This window comes from Sarcophilus harrisii, chromosome 2 (genome assembly GCF_902635505.1).
Source record: "Sarcophilus harrisii chromosome 2, mSarHar1.11, whole genome shotgun sequence".
Lineage (NCBI taxonomy): Eukaryota > Metazoa > Chordata > Mammalia > Dasyuromorphia > Dasyuridae > Sarcophilus > Sarcophilus harrisii.
The window spans coordinates 237212394-237228331 of NC_045427.1; the positions used below are offsets into that span (position 1 = coordinate 237212394).

Below are 15938 nucleotides of genomic sequence, written 5' to 3' on the forward strand. Positions count from 1 at the left end.
TTATCATGTGCAGAGGTCGCTCCAGATTATCAAAGGCTCTATCAGCAAATTATACAAGCGTCTGGAGGATCCAAGAAAAAGCAAAGATTTTAGGGATGGATTCAGTAATACCAGCTGGCATTATATAATGTTTTAAGGTTTGCAGAATACTTTAAATGTTATTTCATTATAACTTCACAAAAGTCCTAAAAGGTGGATGCTATTATTATTATTATTATCCCCATTTTACAGAGGAGACAAACCACAAGTGGCCAGTTAGCTAATAAGTGTCTGAGGTAGGATTCCTCTTTAAAATTTCCTTACTCTTAAGTCCAGCCCACTATTACTATGCCACTCAGATAGTAAGTAGTGAACTGTCTTCTTGATTGAGAATCAGACCAGTAAGTAAAGGGAAGTGAATTACCAGAAAGTTGACCAATCTTGTTTTTTTTTTTTTTTTTTTGTGGGGGGGAGGGAGGGGAAGGGAGGCAGAAGAGAAGGAAACAGCTTTTTAAACAACATACTGTGTGGAAGATTTTTACTCTGCATGGAAGAGCAAATAACCACAATGAAACTACATCTTGGAAAGTGCTAGAGAAGTAATAAAATAATGAAGCTTTATGTGTGAGTGAATAATCTGTGATTTCATTGGTGTGGGTACATCCTCTCGAGAAAGATTGCAACTATGTCCAAAGCTTGAAGAAGATTTGCCCTTGGTCACACAACTAATATGTATTAAATAGAATTTGGCTTCTGCTTCTGCATGTGTCATCTATCTGTCAATCTGTTTGTTCCTGTCTACTGTCAAATCTCCAAACCTCATTTCATTAGGGTAGGAAACATTAGGTGAAAATTAGTGTCAGGCACAAAGAGATTGAACAAGTTATTCGGGGTTCTATAGAAGTATACATATACACACATGCATATCTGTGAATGAATGTATTTGTTTTTGTGATTTTTCTTTTTCTTTTTTTTTTAGATGTTACTATTTTTGTTATCCAGAAGGTGGCGACTCTTACTTCACATTTCAAAGAGCACCAACTTTAGCTTTTGCATTAAATTATTTCTGATCAAATCCAAAGATATTTATTAATTGGAACTAGATAGAAATGCAAAAGAATGCCCATACTGACACATTATGCCACCTTTTCTCATTCTTTTTGCCTCTGTTTATTCACATGCAGCATATTTTTTTCTCGATGATTTCAACATCCGGTCCACTCCATTTTTCACCCTTAAAAACTTTAGTGCACCATATTTAATTACATCATATTATTTGATGTCTTGCGGAGGGAGGTAAAGGAGAAAAATTTGGAATATGAAGTAATACAAAAACGAATGTTGAAAACTATATATTTAGAAAGAAACTAATTATAGGCAGCTAGGTGGTGCAGTGGATAGGGCACTATCCCTGAAATCAGGAAGACCTAAGTTCAAATTTGACTTCAGACACTTAACATTTCCTTGTTGTATGACTCTGGACAAATCACTTAACCCCAATTGCCTAAGAAAAAAACAAATAAACAAAACCTAATTGTACTGAAATAGCTGTATATATTTGTTAGGCAAAAAACATTTAAAAAATGTTTTAAATGTTCATAGATGTTAAGATTAAGAACCCCTTAATTTAGTTGCTAGCTATTATCTGAAGTTACATATTAGTAAGGCTGTATATATTTAAAAAATACTATTGAAAAAAAAATTTATAAAGGAAAAAAAAATGCACTTATTGATAACCTTTTGAAAGCCTGATCTTATAGCTCCCTGACCTTAAATTCAGTGAGTTCTATGTTCAGTCTGTTCCATCAATTCACCAATTTATACCATATACCTCATAGTCAAAATAAGGTGCACTTTAAAGATAGGCAATGGAGTCTTCGATCTTGTTACAGTTATGTGACACTATCATCCCTTCATTCTTTTAGGCCTGATCCTGGTTCTAATTACCTATCTTTTGATTCTTTCCTATTCTCCTATTCCACTATCTCTTATCTGGCTTTATTTTCCTCCCATTCTAGTCTGGACTCCATTGCATGAATTCATATCTGTCCTTTAAAACTGAATTAAAGGATCATCTTTTTTATGAAGCCCTCCTTGATTCTCTAGCGCGCGCGCGCACACACACACACACACACACACACACACACACACACCATCCCTCATTGGTGACAACCCTTCTCTGTGAACTTACATAGCTCTTTGTTTCATAAACTCAAAAGCACTTAACAGGTGATATATATTAAAGTTACAACTTTATCCTATTCCCTACTATGCTATAAACTGTAGAAAGGTCTGAATCTTATCTAAACTTTATAATTATTCGAGGTCCAGCATATTGTATAAGGTAAGGTTCTTAATTTTAAATGAATAACTTCAGATAATAGCTAGCAACTAAGTTAAGGGGTTCTTAACATCTATGAACATTTAAACATTTTGCTAGTTCAGTACAATTAGGTTTTATTTGTTTGTTCTTTTCTTAGGCAATTGGGGTTAAATCATTTGGCCAGAGTCACACAACTAGGAAGTGTTCAGTGTCTGAGGTCAAATTTGAACTCAGGTCTTCCTGATTTCAGGGATTGTGCCCTATCCACTGTACCACTTAACTGCCCCCAATTAGTTTCTTTCTAAGCCTGTGTATTTTATTTTATGCCTTTAAAACCACTATTTAAGAGAGTCCCATAAGTTTCATTACACTGCCAAAGGAATTCATAATCTCAAAAAAGGGGCATCATGGCCTTCAATTCTATTATCTCTGACCTTGGGTTGTTTAGTCTTGTTGGGAAAAGTCAATCAGCTGCTGATTGAGTACACTATAGAAGCAGGCTATCTAACCTCACCTGGATTGTCACTCTTCCTTAATAATAATTCTTTTATTCATTTCAGTTATACTTTGTACACGATATTGAACATCCATGGAGAAAAAAATAAAACAATATACAAATTGAAATCTCTGAAAAGTAATTGCTTTTAAAATATCTTTTTAATCATTAAAGTATTTTTCTGCCCTAAATGATAGAGTGGAAAAACCCACAAGAATCAGAAAATTTGGGAGCAGATTCTAGGTATGGTACTACCTTTGTTACACTGGAGGAAATAACTTTATTTCTCTGGGCCTCAGTTTCTTCACATATAAAATGAAGTCATTGGAATATATATTTAAAGTCCCTTCTAGCTCAGAATCTCTTAATTCTACAAAGCTTCTCCTTGATCTGTTATTACATCATCAGCAAAACTTTGCTTTTTGAAAGTTGCCACCTTGTGGCTGATGAAATAATATTTTTTAAAGTATACCTACCTTTTTAGAAGTACAGTAATATCTAATTTGAATTTGTTAAGGAAGGTCAATTATAACAAGTGATCTAGGTCTCAGTTTTCTCATCTATAAAATGAACTAGTTGGAAAAAAATAGCCTTCTAGGTCCCTTTCAACTCTATGATCCTATATCACAAAGTTTGGCAGGAAACCTTTGATCAGATGTTCCTCTAGATCAATGCTCTTTCAGAAGAAAGGAATCTTGTTTTAAATGTAGAATCAGTGTATAAATTGGAAGGAACCTTGGGAATCATCTGGTCTAACAGTTCTTAACTAACATCCATGAAATGTTAAAAAAAAATAAAATTTATAATGAAAAAAAATTGCTATTTTATAATGATTAGTTTCTTTTATAATTCCATACATTTTTTAAGTATTTGAAAACATTCTGAAATGGGGTCCATAGTCTTTACCAGACTAGCAAAAGAATACATTAAGCACAAAAAAAAGATAAAGAACCTCTGATCCAGTAGAAATACCTCGTTTAAAGATTGGGTAACAAAACTCATGGAGAGCAAGTGATTTGCCCAGTAAACTGAAACATCATTTGCTCCAACCACAGCAGTCTTGCATTAGGCTAATATGAGACATACTTTGAATGGTAAAAGGTGTCTGAATCTTCTTCCCTTAATTAACTCCCTAAGTGCTTTGGAAATACAAAATTAAAAGAACTTTTCTCTTGGACTCTTTCTTAGAGAATTTGTTTATGTATTACAGGAGCTAATACGCATGGAAATAGCCTATCTTGAAAACATAACTGCCACTGAACTAAAAGACTGGCAAATGTAATAATTTTTTTTTAGATTTGAAAGAAAAATTTTCCTCTTTCACAAAAGATTTAACACGGAACAGATTATACGTGAAGCACATACAGAATGTTTCTCTGAAAATTGAGTGCCCCACATTTTTAGACGGAAGAGGAATGCTAAATTTGATGTGCTCAAATCCGTCGCCCCACCTTCACGAAAAAAAATGACACCTATTTAGTCTATTTGCTGTGGTCACACAGCAGACAAAGAGCTGCAAAGGAGAGAGGAGCATAATCCAGGATCGACCAACCGATAAGGTTGCACCTAGGTCAAGAATGAGAAAACACAGGGTGTGAGCCAAGGGGCGGAGGAGAGCTGAGGAGGGCGGAGAAAGCTGTTTGTAGAGAGCTGGCAGTAAAACTTAGGCTGCTTTATTAGGCAGACTACTCTGTACCACCATCCGTCTTCGGAGATCTCTCAGGAGATGCTCTCCATCCCTCAAGGCATGTGGAGCCTTCAGGTCTTCCTGATGCTGGTGAGTCTGGGTTAGAGCTCGTAGTTCAGAAACTTCCCCAGAAACTGGGGGGAAGGGTAGAACTCAGAATAAGGAATTTGGATAAGCCCGAACAGAGTCAAGCTCTGGCTTAACACCAAAGGAAATCAAAATGCTTTCTTTAATCAGATAATTAGGGAAGGTTAAAACTTGGAGAGATCCTAAAAAAATCTTCTGGGCCACTCCATCTCAGTTTAAAGAAATAGAAACTGGGGCTGAAGGAGAGAATGTGAACTGCAGAAGATCATAGAAGTGTAGGAGCTGAACTAGAACCCAGATCATCTGGGTTCCTCTTTAGAGGATAGATGGTTTACTCAAGCATCTGCTGAAAGAGCCCCTTATATAGATGCAACGCAATTTTATTGCTTGTATCAATTGTCTATCAATAAATCCTTGGAAAGTTTCTCATTCAATGGATAGACTTTTAGCTAATGTTTAAATTTTTGCATCCTTATTCATATAGGTTATAGGCAATAAGCATTTATTAAGTTCCTACTATGTGCCAGACACTGTTTTAATTGCTGAGGAAGCAAAAGGAGTTTATAATCTAATCCAGAATGACAGTATAAATAGGAATCTTAAAGAAGATGGCAGGGATACCCACTTCAGTGAGCAGTTTGTGGAAGCAAAATTAAGAAGACCAGTTATTGGGAAGTTAAAAGTATACTAGAAAAGTGTGAGCTTTCTGTAAAGGTAGTTATTGGGAAGTGGTATAGTAAAGCAACACTGAAAAAATATCCTTTTTTGAAGGAAGAGAGGCATATTGTATACAGCTAGCACATTTCATAATTGGGAATAAATTGAGATTATATTATTTAAATTATTTCTGATTTTTAAAAGAGTACAATTCTTAGATTGTATCTACCTACAGTTTGAGAATGAAGCATGGTTATCGTTACATGTATCTATCAAATTATTCATGGTAAAAATTTGGAAATGAAAATGAATAAAGGAATCAGAAAATATATATAGTTTCAGAAAAATCTAGGAAACTGATACATGTTTACACAAGATTAAGGAGCTGCAATTGTGATTTCTTTTGTGTATGGAAATCCTGAATGTGAAAACTCCTATCAGTGCAGGTCAGCACCTTTTTTTTTTTTTAAAGAAAGTTTTTAGTTTTAGAAAGTGGCCTAGAACACTGAGAAGATAAGTGACTTGTCTTGGGCCACACATCCAGTATATATTCGAGGTAGGCTTATTGGCTCTGAGGCCTACTCTTTATCAATTATACATCACAATGAGAGTGTTAGAAGAAAAAAGAATTATTGTTTTACATTGATAGAATTAAGATCACTAAATCAGTTTTTAATACTTAACTCTAAGAAATAGATGCTCTTTGGTTGTTACTTATCAAACTTACAGGGTTGGGAGAAAAATACTTTGTAAAACTTAAGCACTATATAAGTGTAAACTAAGACTGAAGAAATGTTTTTCTGGAGAGAAAACAGGGTCATGAATATTATATTCCACTCAACTTGTTTTTTCTTAAAAGAAAGAAAGATGTCAATGTTTTGCCATCTCCTATTTTACAACATGACATGGGACTTTTTATTTTTTAGGAAGAGATATCTTGTGTGATCTTAGTGGCCAGGAATTTAGGCTATATTCATGGCCCAAATCAACCTCATCAAAAGAATTTTCATGCTTCCTTTTTGCAAAGTTGTACAATTTCATCAATATGTGTACTACTTTCACCCTTACACATTTATGCTTTAGTCAAAGTCTTCATGACTTGTAGTGCCAACTCTCTTCCTAAATCTTCAATTTGTAGTTCCAAGAACTTAACCAGGTTGATTCTGTAAATATATAATTTAACTCTGGGACTATATTTGGTTTTTCCATTTTCTTAAGAACTGCCAGAATTTTCCAGGTATTGAGAATTCAGGGTCAATCCATTGGAAGCAGACTTTAGAGAAAGATACCCATTTATAAAAAAAAAAAAAAAAAAGTAATAAAAAACCCCTAAAAAGCAGGATCTATGATTAAATTGATTCAAAAAATTCTCAAAGAGCAACCTTCCTTTACAAAAGAAAGTTATTACCAGCTGTAGTTATAGAGAGTTGAATAGGGTCACTGAAATGTTTTTTGAACTGCTCACAATGTCAGATTCATTATTTTTTTTTGTCAAGGCTTTAACCCAGGTCTTCTTGACTCCAAGGACAGCATACAAACCACAATACCTCTTAATCAGAAAATAATTTTATTTTTAAAGCTTATGTAGTAGAATTCTGTTAATAGCCAATATATTCATGGATAGGATTATGATGTAGGTATATTTTGAAAGAAATAATTTCCCAAGCACTAAAACAAAAAAGAGCTCTAAAAGAACTTGAGATAAAGGAATATTTACAAATCTTACAAGTCAATTCACCTCTTTGCTCATAATACTTCCTGTTGCCAATATTATATTGTTACTACCTGCATGTCTTGGGCAAGGCTCTTTTTTCCTCTAGACCTCAGTTTCTTCACCTGTAAATTAATCAGGTTGGATTGGGTTATTTTAAAGATTCCTCTTTACAACAAAATCCCATGATCCCACTACAGGGCAGTGTATTTTTGCAAGTATGAGGTACTGTAATTGCTCCAACAATTGTTTCTTTTAGGGAATGAGTTAGAGTTGAATCTGATAAAAATTTAGAGCTTTTCAATTTTTTTTCTGTTCCATTTACTGAAATGACTATTATATTAAAATAGTTACATATGAATTATGAAGAATCAAAAGAAACAGAATTTGATTTAAAACAATCAGACATTTGTTGAAATCACATTGAAGTAATTAGATATAAATAAACACTTTTAATACTGAAATAAGTTAAAATGATTTCCTTTCCTCCTCTTCATTCAGAACCTAACTAGCAACAATCTATATGACTTTGCTCTGAGAACTGACATGAAAAAAGATTGCTTCTTTTTGTACCTCACCATATATTTCTTATGGCCCTTATGGTGATATCCTCTCTTAGGGCCATATCCCAAGGCTCTCACTACTACTTGGACAATGAATGACCTCTCTTAAAGATGAGATACGTCCATTCCTGATACAACCTAATCCTGGATTGGATCATTTTCTATATTAGCACCACCGTTCTCATCTATGTAACAAAATTTGCCCCAGATGCTGGGTTTCCCACTTATGTATTTGCTTACTATTTTCCTAAAATAGGATCATAGTTTTTAGAACAGAAAGAAATATTAAAGATCAGGTAGCTCAATCTCTTTATCTTGCTTGTGGGACCATATGATAAGAACTATTCTCCAGATTACACAGATTTTAAATAATAGATGTAAATTTGAAACTCAGGTCCTCAGGCTAGAAATCCAACATCCTTTCCATTACACCCTGCTGCTTCTCTATCTTTTTTTTCCCCAAGGCAATTTGTGTTAAGTGACATGTCTGGGATCACACAGCTAAGAAATATTAAGTATTTGAGACTGCTTTTGAGCTTGGGTCCTTCTGATTTCAGGGCTAGTGTTCTATCTACTGCACCATCTAGTTGTCCCAGCCCTCCATACTTTTTTATTAAAATTTGATGAATAGGTATCCCATCACAAAGCCCAGACTTTCCTTGATGGATTTTCTTCCTTATTTTAAACAATTACAGGAGTTGTGATGGGAAGGGAAATCAACTATCCGTCTCTAAGGCCCCTTTTAGTTTTAAATTTCTGTAAACCACTTTAAACCAAACTAAAGACTTTGTTAAAAAGAGAGGCTTGGCAAGAGACTTGGAGAACTGGATGAGTTCACTCTCATTTTAACCTGGGTAGCCAACATAAAAGCAAGTTCTATTTAGCTAATTAGTTTTAATTTCATGAAAATGAAACTGACATGCTAATAGAATCTTATCTTTCCATTTGGATAAGAACATTGATCAGACTTGGAAGATTGATTCGGGCCAGTCTTCAATCTTCTTAAAAATATTCATTGAAAATTATATGTGATTGAGGCTATAAGTCATGGAGAAAATGAGATGCATTTATGGAATGCTAATATCTCATATTTACATTGCTAAAAACTGCAGTTAAAACTGTTTCTCCATCTTAATGGTGAGAGATCAGTAGCAGATACAAAATTAGCATAATTTTTATTGGTCTTTGGAATATTTCTTTAGAAAAGAACTTTGATTTCTTTAATTGGTGTTTACACCAATCTTTTCCTATACTCCCCACCTCCATTGCATCATTGTAATAAAATGGTGACTGAATTCTTGAGGAAGAAGAAAGGAAGGAAGAAGGGAAGGGAAGGAAGGTGAAGGAAGAGAGGGAGAGAGGAAAAAGAGGAAGAGAAGAAGCAGAGAATTTATTAAGAATCTACTAGTATCAGGCATTGTGCTAAGCTCTTTACAAATGTTGTTTCATTTGGTTGTCCTAACAATCCCTAGAAATTGTTACTATTCTTATGCCCATTTTATATAGTTAATGAAACTGAGGTAGTCAGACAGATTTTATAAGAGCTGCCCAGGATCACAAAGCTAATACATATCTGAAATTAGATTTGAATTCAGATTTTCCTCTAGCCCTCTTGGATCTGGATCATGTTTATACTTTTGATTTTCTACAAGTCTTCATTGCAGAGTAGCAACTCAAAGAATATTTATGATTATATTAATGTTTTAATAAAGAGCTTTGTCATTATCTTTATCTGTAATGAAACTTCTCAACATTTCCTGCTAAGTGACTTTTGGATTTAAAAATTATTGCTTTATGTATTAAAAAAAAAAAAAACCCAGCCCGATGGCACAAAATACTAACTCCTTTGATAGAATGACTAGAGACAAGTATAAGATTCTTTAGCAAAGTTCTAATATAGCCTTTGTTTTGCTACTGTCTTGTTCTCTACCTCTTTATATTTAGTTTTTATTAATTATTATATGCTTAATATTTTCTTTATTCTAATTTAGAAAGTTAATTTACTGCAATTTTCTTTACTTTAGTGTATATTAAAATTTTCTTAGATGAGAGAGAGAGACAGAGATGGAGAGATGATTTGGAGGAGCAGGAGGGTTCAAGTAAGATATGGTTCCAAGAATCATGATTCCTGATAGCATAGAAGAGAACCAGTCATAAACTAAAGAGAAAATTAACCTTGGAAGTTATGACTCAAGCTTTAGAAGGAAGTAGGGCCAGAGAGCTCAATTGAGTTCCTTGAATGCTCCAAGGGTATATGCTCCAGAAAGAACAGATCAGGGACTGGAGCTTATTACTTGTGTAATTACCTGTGTATAGGCATTAGAAGCCATAGGTTTTATATATTGACCCTATTTTTGGATTTTGCTTCCTGTGAACATATTGGTATCCCAACTTCTATTTTTCCTTCACTGTAGCTTCTTATATGGTATCTAACTTGTGGGGATGTGTTTAGGTAGACTTTACCCCTGTCATCCTTTATAGTTGCAAGTACTATTGATTGGATTTATAGAAAAACCCAGCAAATAATTTACTATTAAAAGATTTTGTTAGGTATACTTCATTCCTGATCGGGTATTTGTCAATGCAATATTTTAATCCATGACACAAAATTCCAAATATTCACTTTGCAAATGAATGTTTGTCTTCTGCGTCCTCTGCTTTTAAAAGGTCAAGATGAGAAAAATGCAGTTTATGCAACTATGGTATTCAAGTTCCTGCTGAAGCCATCATACTCATAGACAATTATTTAGTTTCCTTCTGGCAGTTTCTTTGGTGCTCACATGAATCAGTCTCTTATTTTTTGAGTTAGATGTGTAGTTACCTCAGCACACCTGAGCAGGAATCACCAAAATTTACTACTTTTCTGTTTTTCTCTGACCTTCCCTGGATGATCTCTCTCCTAAATGTCTTTGTGGCTGTACTGTATCATTTTTTGGAGGACAAGCAACTTCTTGCTCCTTATACCACTTAACCCCCTCTTGTTGAGGAACTGCCTCATATCCTTTCCCCTTTTTATAGCTTTATTTGTACTGCTGTTATTTTCCTACCCTTTTTCCTCTGTGTATCCTTATTTTTATACTCTCCAACATCTTGCTACAAGGGAGCAAGACAACTATTTGTTAGACCAATAAGAATGAAAGAAAGGTTTGTTGACATTCTAGGATGTGTATCAAAGGCACATTACCATGCTGTCTTGTGTTGACCCTTTTATGAATTGAACCCAGGCCCTCCACAGCCTATGCTTGGTATCCTCATCGACTTCTATGTACATAATTATCATATTTATGCAGATGAATATCAGATCCATATATCCAGTCTTTCTCATAATCACCAGCTCCTTATGAGCAACTGTGTATTAGACATCCTAGGTTGTTCTGTTAACCTCTTAAATTCAACATGTCCAAAACAGAAAACTTCCATTTCTCTTGAGGGCATAACCATCCGTCCAGTCACTCAAGTCTGAAACCTCCATTCATCTTTGACTTCCCATCCTCATTCCATAGATATAATCAGTCGTCAAGTCTTGTTATCTATACCCACAACATCTCTCAATCTGTCCCCTTCTCTCTTTTCATGTAGTTAATACCCTAATTCAGTCTCTTATCACTGTCACTATTGCAACAGCCTCCCAATATTTCTCCCTGTTTGAAGCCACTTTCTACTCCAATCCATCCTGCACACAGTTTCCAAACTGATTTTCCTAAAAGGCAGGTCTGGCCATGTTACTTATATCACCCTAGAATAAAATATCAACTCTTCTGTTGGACATTCATAACTCTGTATAACCTGGTTTGAACATACTTTCCAAACTTATTATATATCATTCCCTTCAAATACTTTACAATTCAACCAAATTGGCCTTCCTGTTTTTCATATATAACACTTTATCTCCCACCTCTTTGCTTTTGCTGTTCCTCATGCTTGAAATTCTGTCTCTTTTCACTTCAGTCTCTTAGAATCTCTAGTTTCATTCAAAACTAAACTCAAGCATCATCTTTTTACTAACTGTCCTTCCACAGCTGCCAATGAATCCACCCTATTACTTTTTATCTATTTTGTATTTATTTTTGCATGCCTATAGATATACATTTGCCTCTCTGAATAAAATGTAAACTCCTTGAAGGTAGGAAATGTTTTGTTTTGTCTTTATATCCCAAGCACTTAGGAGTATCTGACCCATAGTGAATGCTTTATAAATTCTTGATTAATTAAGTAGTGATACAAATAATTTAGCTCTTCAACTCTAATTTTGCTTCTGTTTTCTCTAATGAGAAGAATCATCTGTGAAGTTGAAAGTACAGAAAAAATGGTTAATAGTGAATTGGTACTCACATTAAGATAAGTATATTCCTCATACCCAAATGAGTTACCTCCTATTATAATAATAATAAACTAATGTTTAATAGGACCTTGAGGTTTGTGAAGCACTTAACTCACATTCTCTCATTTGATTACTATAATGTAACAAGGTATGGACTATTATCCCATTTTGAAGATGAATACTACATAACCTTTCCAATGTCATATGGCTAATAAGTATCTAAGACAATTATCCAATTCTTTAGGATAAGTCTAATATTCTACCTCTTATATCTTCTCTTTTCTACTGAAAGAACTGATAGGTTGTGATTGCTAAGAAACTGATAGTGGTCTTTGCAAAATTTTAGAAAGTGGGATAGGAACCCTAGGATTGCAGCAGGGTAAGGATCCCACTTTTTAATAAAAGTAAAGAGCTTCAACAATTTAGATAACTCATTTATGAGTTCAGTTTTGATTTGGTGCCAAATTCTAGGATAGTAGAGATCACAAAAAGCCAATATATCTTCATTAAGAACAAGTCATGTGAAAATAATTAAAAAAAAATAAGGTTATTAAGCTGGTAGGGAAGTAGGATATATTTGAACTAGGTTTAGTAAATTGTTCAACAAAGCTTCTCATGCTACTCTGGTAGAAAAGATGAAATGTAGGATAGACAACAGTGCAGTTAGGTGGATTCTGAACTGACTGGACTCTTCCACCTCCAGCCAAATAGTCAAAATAGTTATGAATCTTTGGAACAAGGTCTCTAGGGAAGTATCTAAAGGCTCTGTGCTTGACTTTTTGCATTTACAATTTAATTTTATTTGATTTACCAAAAGGCATCTATAGAATGGTAATTAAGTTTGCAAAGGAATAAAGCTAAAGGATTTGGATGCAGAAAGGCTAGAACTTGGGGCCATGTTTAATATGATAAATTTTAATAAGCATACAGGTAAAGTCTTACACTTGGTTTTAGAAAACAAGTTTTGCAAAAATAAGATAGAAGAAGCACAGTAAGATGTAATTGTCTGATAAAAGATAGGGAGTTTTTAATGGTTATAAACTTAATGTGGGTCAGCCATGTGACATGTCAGTCAAGAAAGGTAATTATAATGCTAGGTTAAGAGAAATGTAATTTCTAGGATTAGGGGAGTAAAAATCTTGTCATCATTGATGGATAGGTCAAAAAGTTCCAGTTGATGGCAACCAGGATAGTGAAACAGCTTGGGTTTATGCCATATGGGTAATAGTTGAAGGAAGTGGAATGTTTAGGTTAAATGAGAGAAGATATATGAGAAAAGATATAGATATTTCTTAAGTAACTTAAGAGATTTATTTTTCTGCTTATTCCCAGAGGGTGGAACTAGGTAAAAATCACAAAGCAATAGATTTAGGCTTGATGCAAGGAAAAACTTCCTCGCAAAGTGATATCCAAAAGTGGAATGGGCTGCCTAAGAAAGTAATTAGTTCTCCCTCAATGAAGATTTTAAAGCAAAAACTGGATGACTCTATATTGGTCAGGGTATAGGGAGATTCTTATTTATATATGCATTGGATCAACTGACTTTTGAGGATTTTTAAAATAACTTTAAGATTCTTTAATTTTTGTTGTTGTTGTTGTTGTTTAAGTTCGTTTGGCCATTTCAGAAGTTCATTTGGAATGACATTCTGGGATTCCTTTAAAATGTTTCTGACCCCCATTTACCAGATGAAATTGAATTATGAATGAGGACATTTTTTTGTATTTTTTTTAATTTCTAGGAGGAAATATCAGGTAGAAACTAGATTGTTTATAGATTTTTTCATTTTTAAAACTTATTTTCTTTTTAAAATTGAATAGATTAAAATTACACTGGTTGAATGACTAGAAAATGGCAGATTCTGACAAAGAACAGTGGAAAGGATGAAATTGCTATAGTAATATTTTCAGTACTGTTGTACAATAGAGAGGTACCTGGAGAAAATGGATTTTGGCAAGCCTTTTCCACCTTAATCAAAACTTAGAAAAATCTGTTGAATGGAATCTTTTTTTTTTTTTAAACACACTGCCTACAATTTGTGAGAGAATATAGTAAAAGCAGATTTATTTTGGCAAACTGGGATTTCTAAGCTTCTTGAATCCATGAATTTACCATATTTTTGGCCAAGAATATCCCAAAATGGTGTCATAAAGAGTTGGACACTGTTGAAACTACTGAACAACAAAGTTTTAAACTATTTCACTTAACATTTATAAGACTCTGAATTTAGAACTGCGACTTCAGATGTCATCTCCAATCCCTTCATTTTACCAAGCAGGAAAATGAGGGTTTGGAGAAGTTGTGATATATAGTAAATATCTCTGAGATGGGATTTGAATCCAATATTCTGTTATATCATATAGCTTCTCTTTTATTGTGGTCTGTGAATCTACTATGTTGATTATTAGTGTCTAAATAAAATTATTAATTAAAAAAAGAAGTGAAATATTTAACATTAAAAGCTGCTAACAAGATTCAAGTTATAAAATCCTTTAAAATTTTTTTTATTTTACTATACTATTTTAGTATTTAGTACTATTTTATTATTGTTCATTTTGGTATTGGTTTCCTCAAGCATGCAACTTTAAAAAAATCATTATGATCTGAAAATTATTTTAGATAAAAAACATTAATAATTTAATTGCCTTAAACTTTTATTATATCTAATCTTAGTAGAAGTAAAATAATCTCTCTTTATGAGTGTTAAATAACCACTTTGAAAATAACATCAAAGGTAGAGCATCACAAATACCCAGGATCACAAAAAGATATTGTTCCTTTCAGTATATACAACATTCTCATCAGAATGTAAACATTGCCCAAATTTATCTGATAGTACCTTTTTTATTTGCAAAAAATTGACTTTCCCTCCTTTTCATTCCAAAAATCTAAGGAAATAATTGTTTTAGCTTCCCTATTGCAAAAACAAGTTCTAATTATATAATAAACATTATAAATACACAATAAAATAATACAATGGGTACAGATATTTATTGATTAAAATTGTTATATACTTATCACAGTGACAGAATTTTACTTAAAAGAGATTATTTCACTTTAAATTTACTTTATCTTCAAATTGATTATTTAACATTTATGAGGAGAAATTATTTCATTCTGTTGAGATCAGATATAATAAAAATTCTGTCAATTTATTTATTGATAATGTCTTATTATCTAAAATAATTTTAAAGTTACAATGATTTTTTAAAGTTGTAGGCTTGAGAGAAGCATGTTATTATACTTGCCAAAATGAATAACAATAAAAAAGTAACATAGTACTTTAAATTTTTTTTAAAAGATTTTATAACTTTAAATTTACACATATCTTTAGTTTGTAGTCAGTTTGATAATGACTCATTCATTTCATGACACTTAATAAAGAGTGACAATGTAACAACTCAAAATTGGCTTCATTTGCAGATAACATAACATAATTTCTACACAGCATTTCCTTTCAGCGTATTTGCTGGGTGAAGTTTGCTTTTGTTGATGATGAGTTGAACTGTGGTTTCACTGAAAAAACTGGATGTTTTTATGCAGAAGTATATCAAAAATGTAAAAAATTTTGACCATTATTTTTCCTATTTTCATCTCAGCCTCACTCCAATTCATTAGTTTGAAAAATTCTGTCATAGTGTTACTTTTGAATATGAGGGTAATAATATAAAAATATAATACTTAATTAATACCCACTATGCAATACAAACCCATTTTATGTACGCCTTAGCTGTATTTGTTTTGTGATAACTGTATAATAGATGATATAGGAAAGATAAAGAGAAGGAAAAAGTGCTAAAATTCATAAATTCCAAAAGAATCAAGAAAAATGAAATTTGAATCAAAAGATTACTGAATTTGCAGATTGTGGGTCATTGGTAATATTAAATATAATAGTTTTAGTATTACGCTAGGGGAAGAAGCCTAATAGGTTACAAAAAGTGCGTAGATCAAAAATAGCACCATCAAATGCAAATTATTTTTAAGCAAACCATAGTTTAAAAAATAATAAAAATTCAACTAATTAAATTTTCTCAATAAGTTAAAGTTAATATCACTTTTCATCAATCAATATCTTTTGACCACCCCTGTTCATTTCCTTTACTCCTCCTTTTC

General features: G+C 33.0%; 1 protein-coding gene across 2 annotated transcripts in view; it reads left to right on the forward strand.

Moving 5' to 3' along the window:
- The first annotated feature begins 4317 nt into the window (after positions 1-4317).
- The window catches only part of CDH26 (cadherin 26), a 58820-nt gene continuing 47199 nt past the window's right edge, over positions 4318-15938 (forward strand). The window contains exon 1 of one of the 2 annotated variants that reach the window (XM_031951713.1): positions 4318-4575. In XM_031951713.1, coding sequence (XP_031807573.1) covers positions 4525-4575 — 51 coding nt within the window. In that variant the 5' untranslated portion in view covers positions 4318-4524. The remainder of the gene's footprint in view (positions 4576-15938) is intronic. The other variant, XM_031951712.1, reaches the window with a different exon arrangement.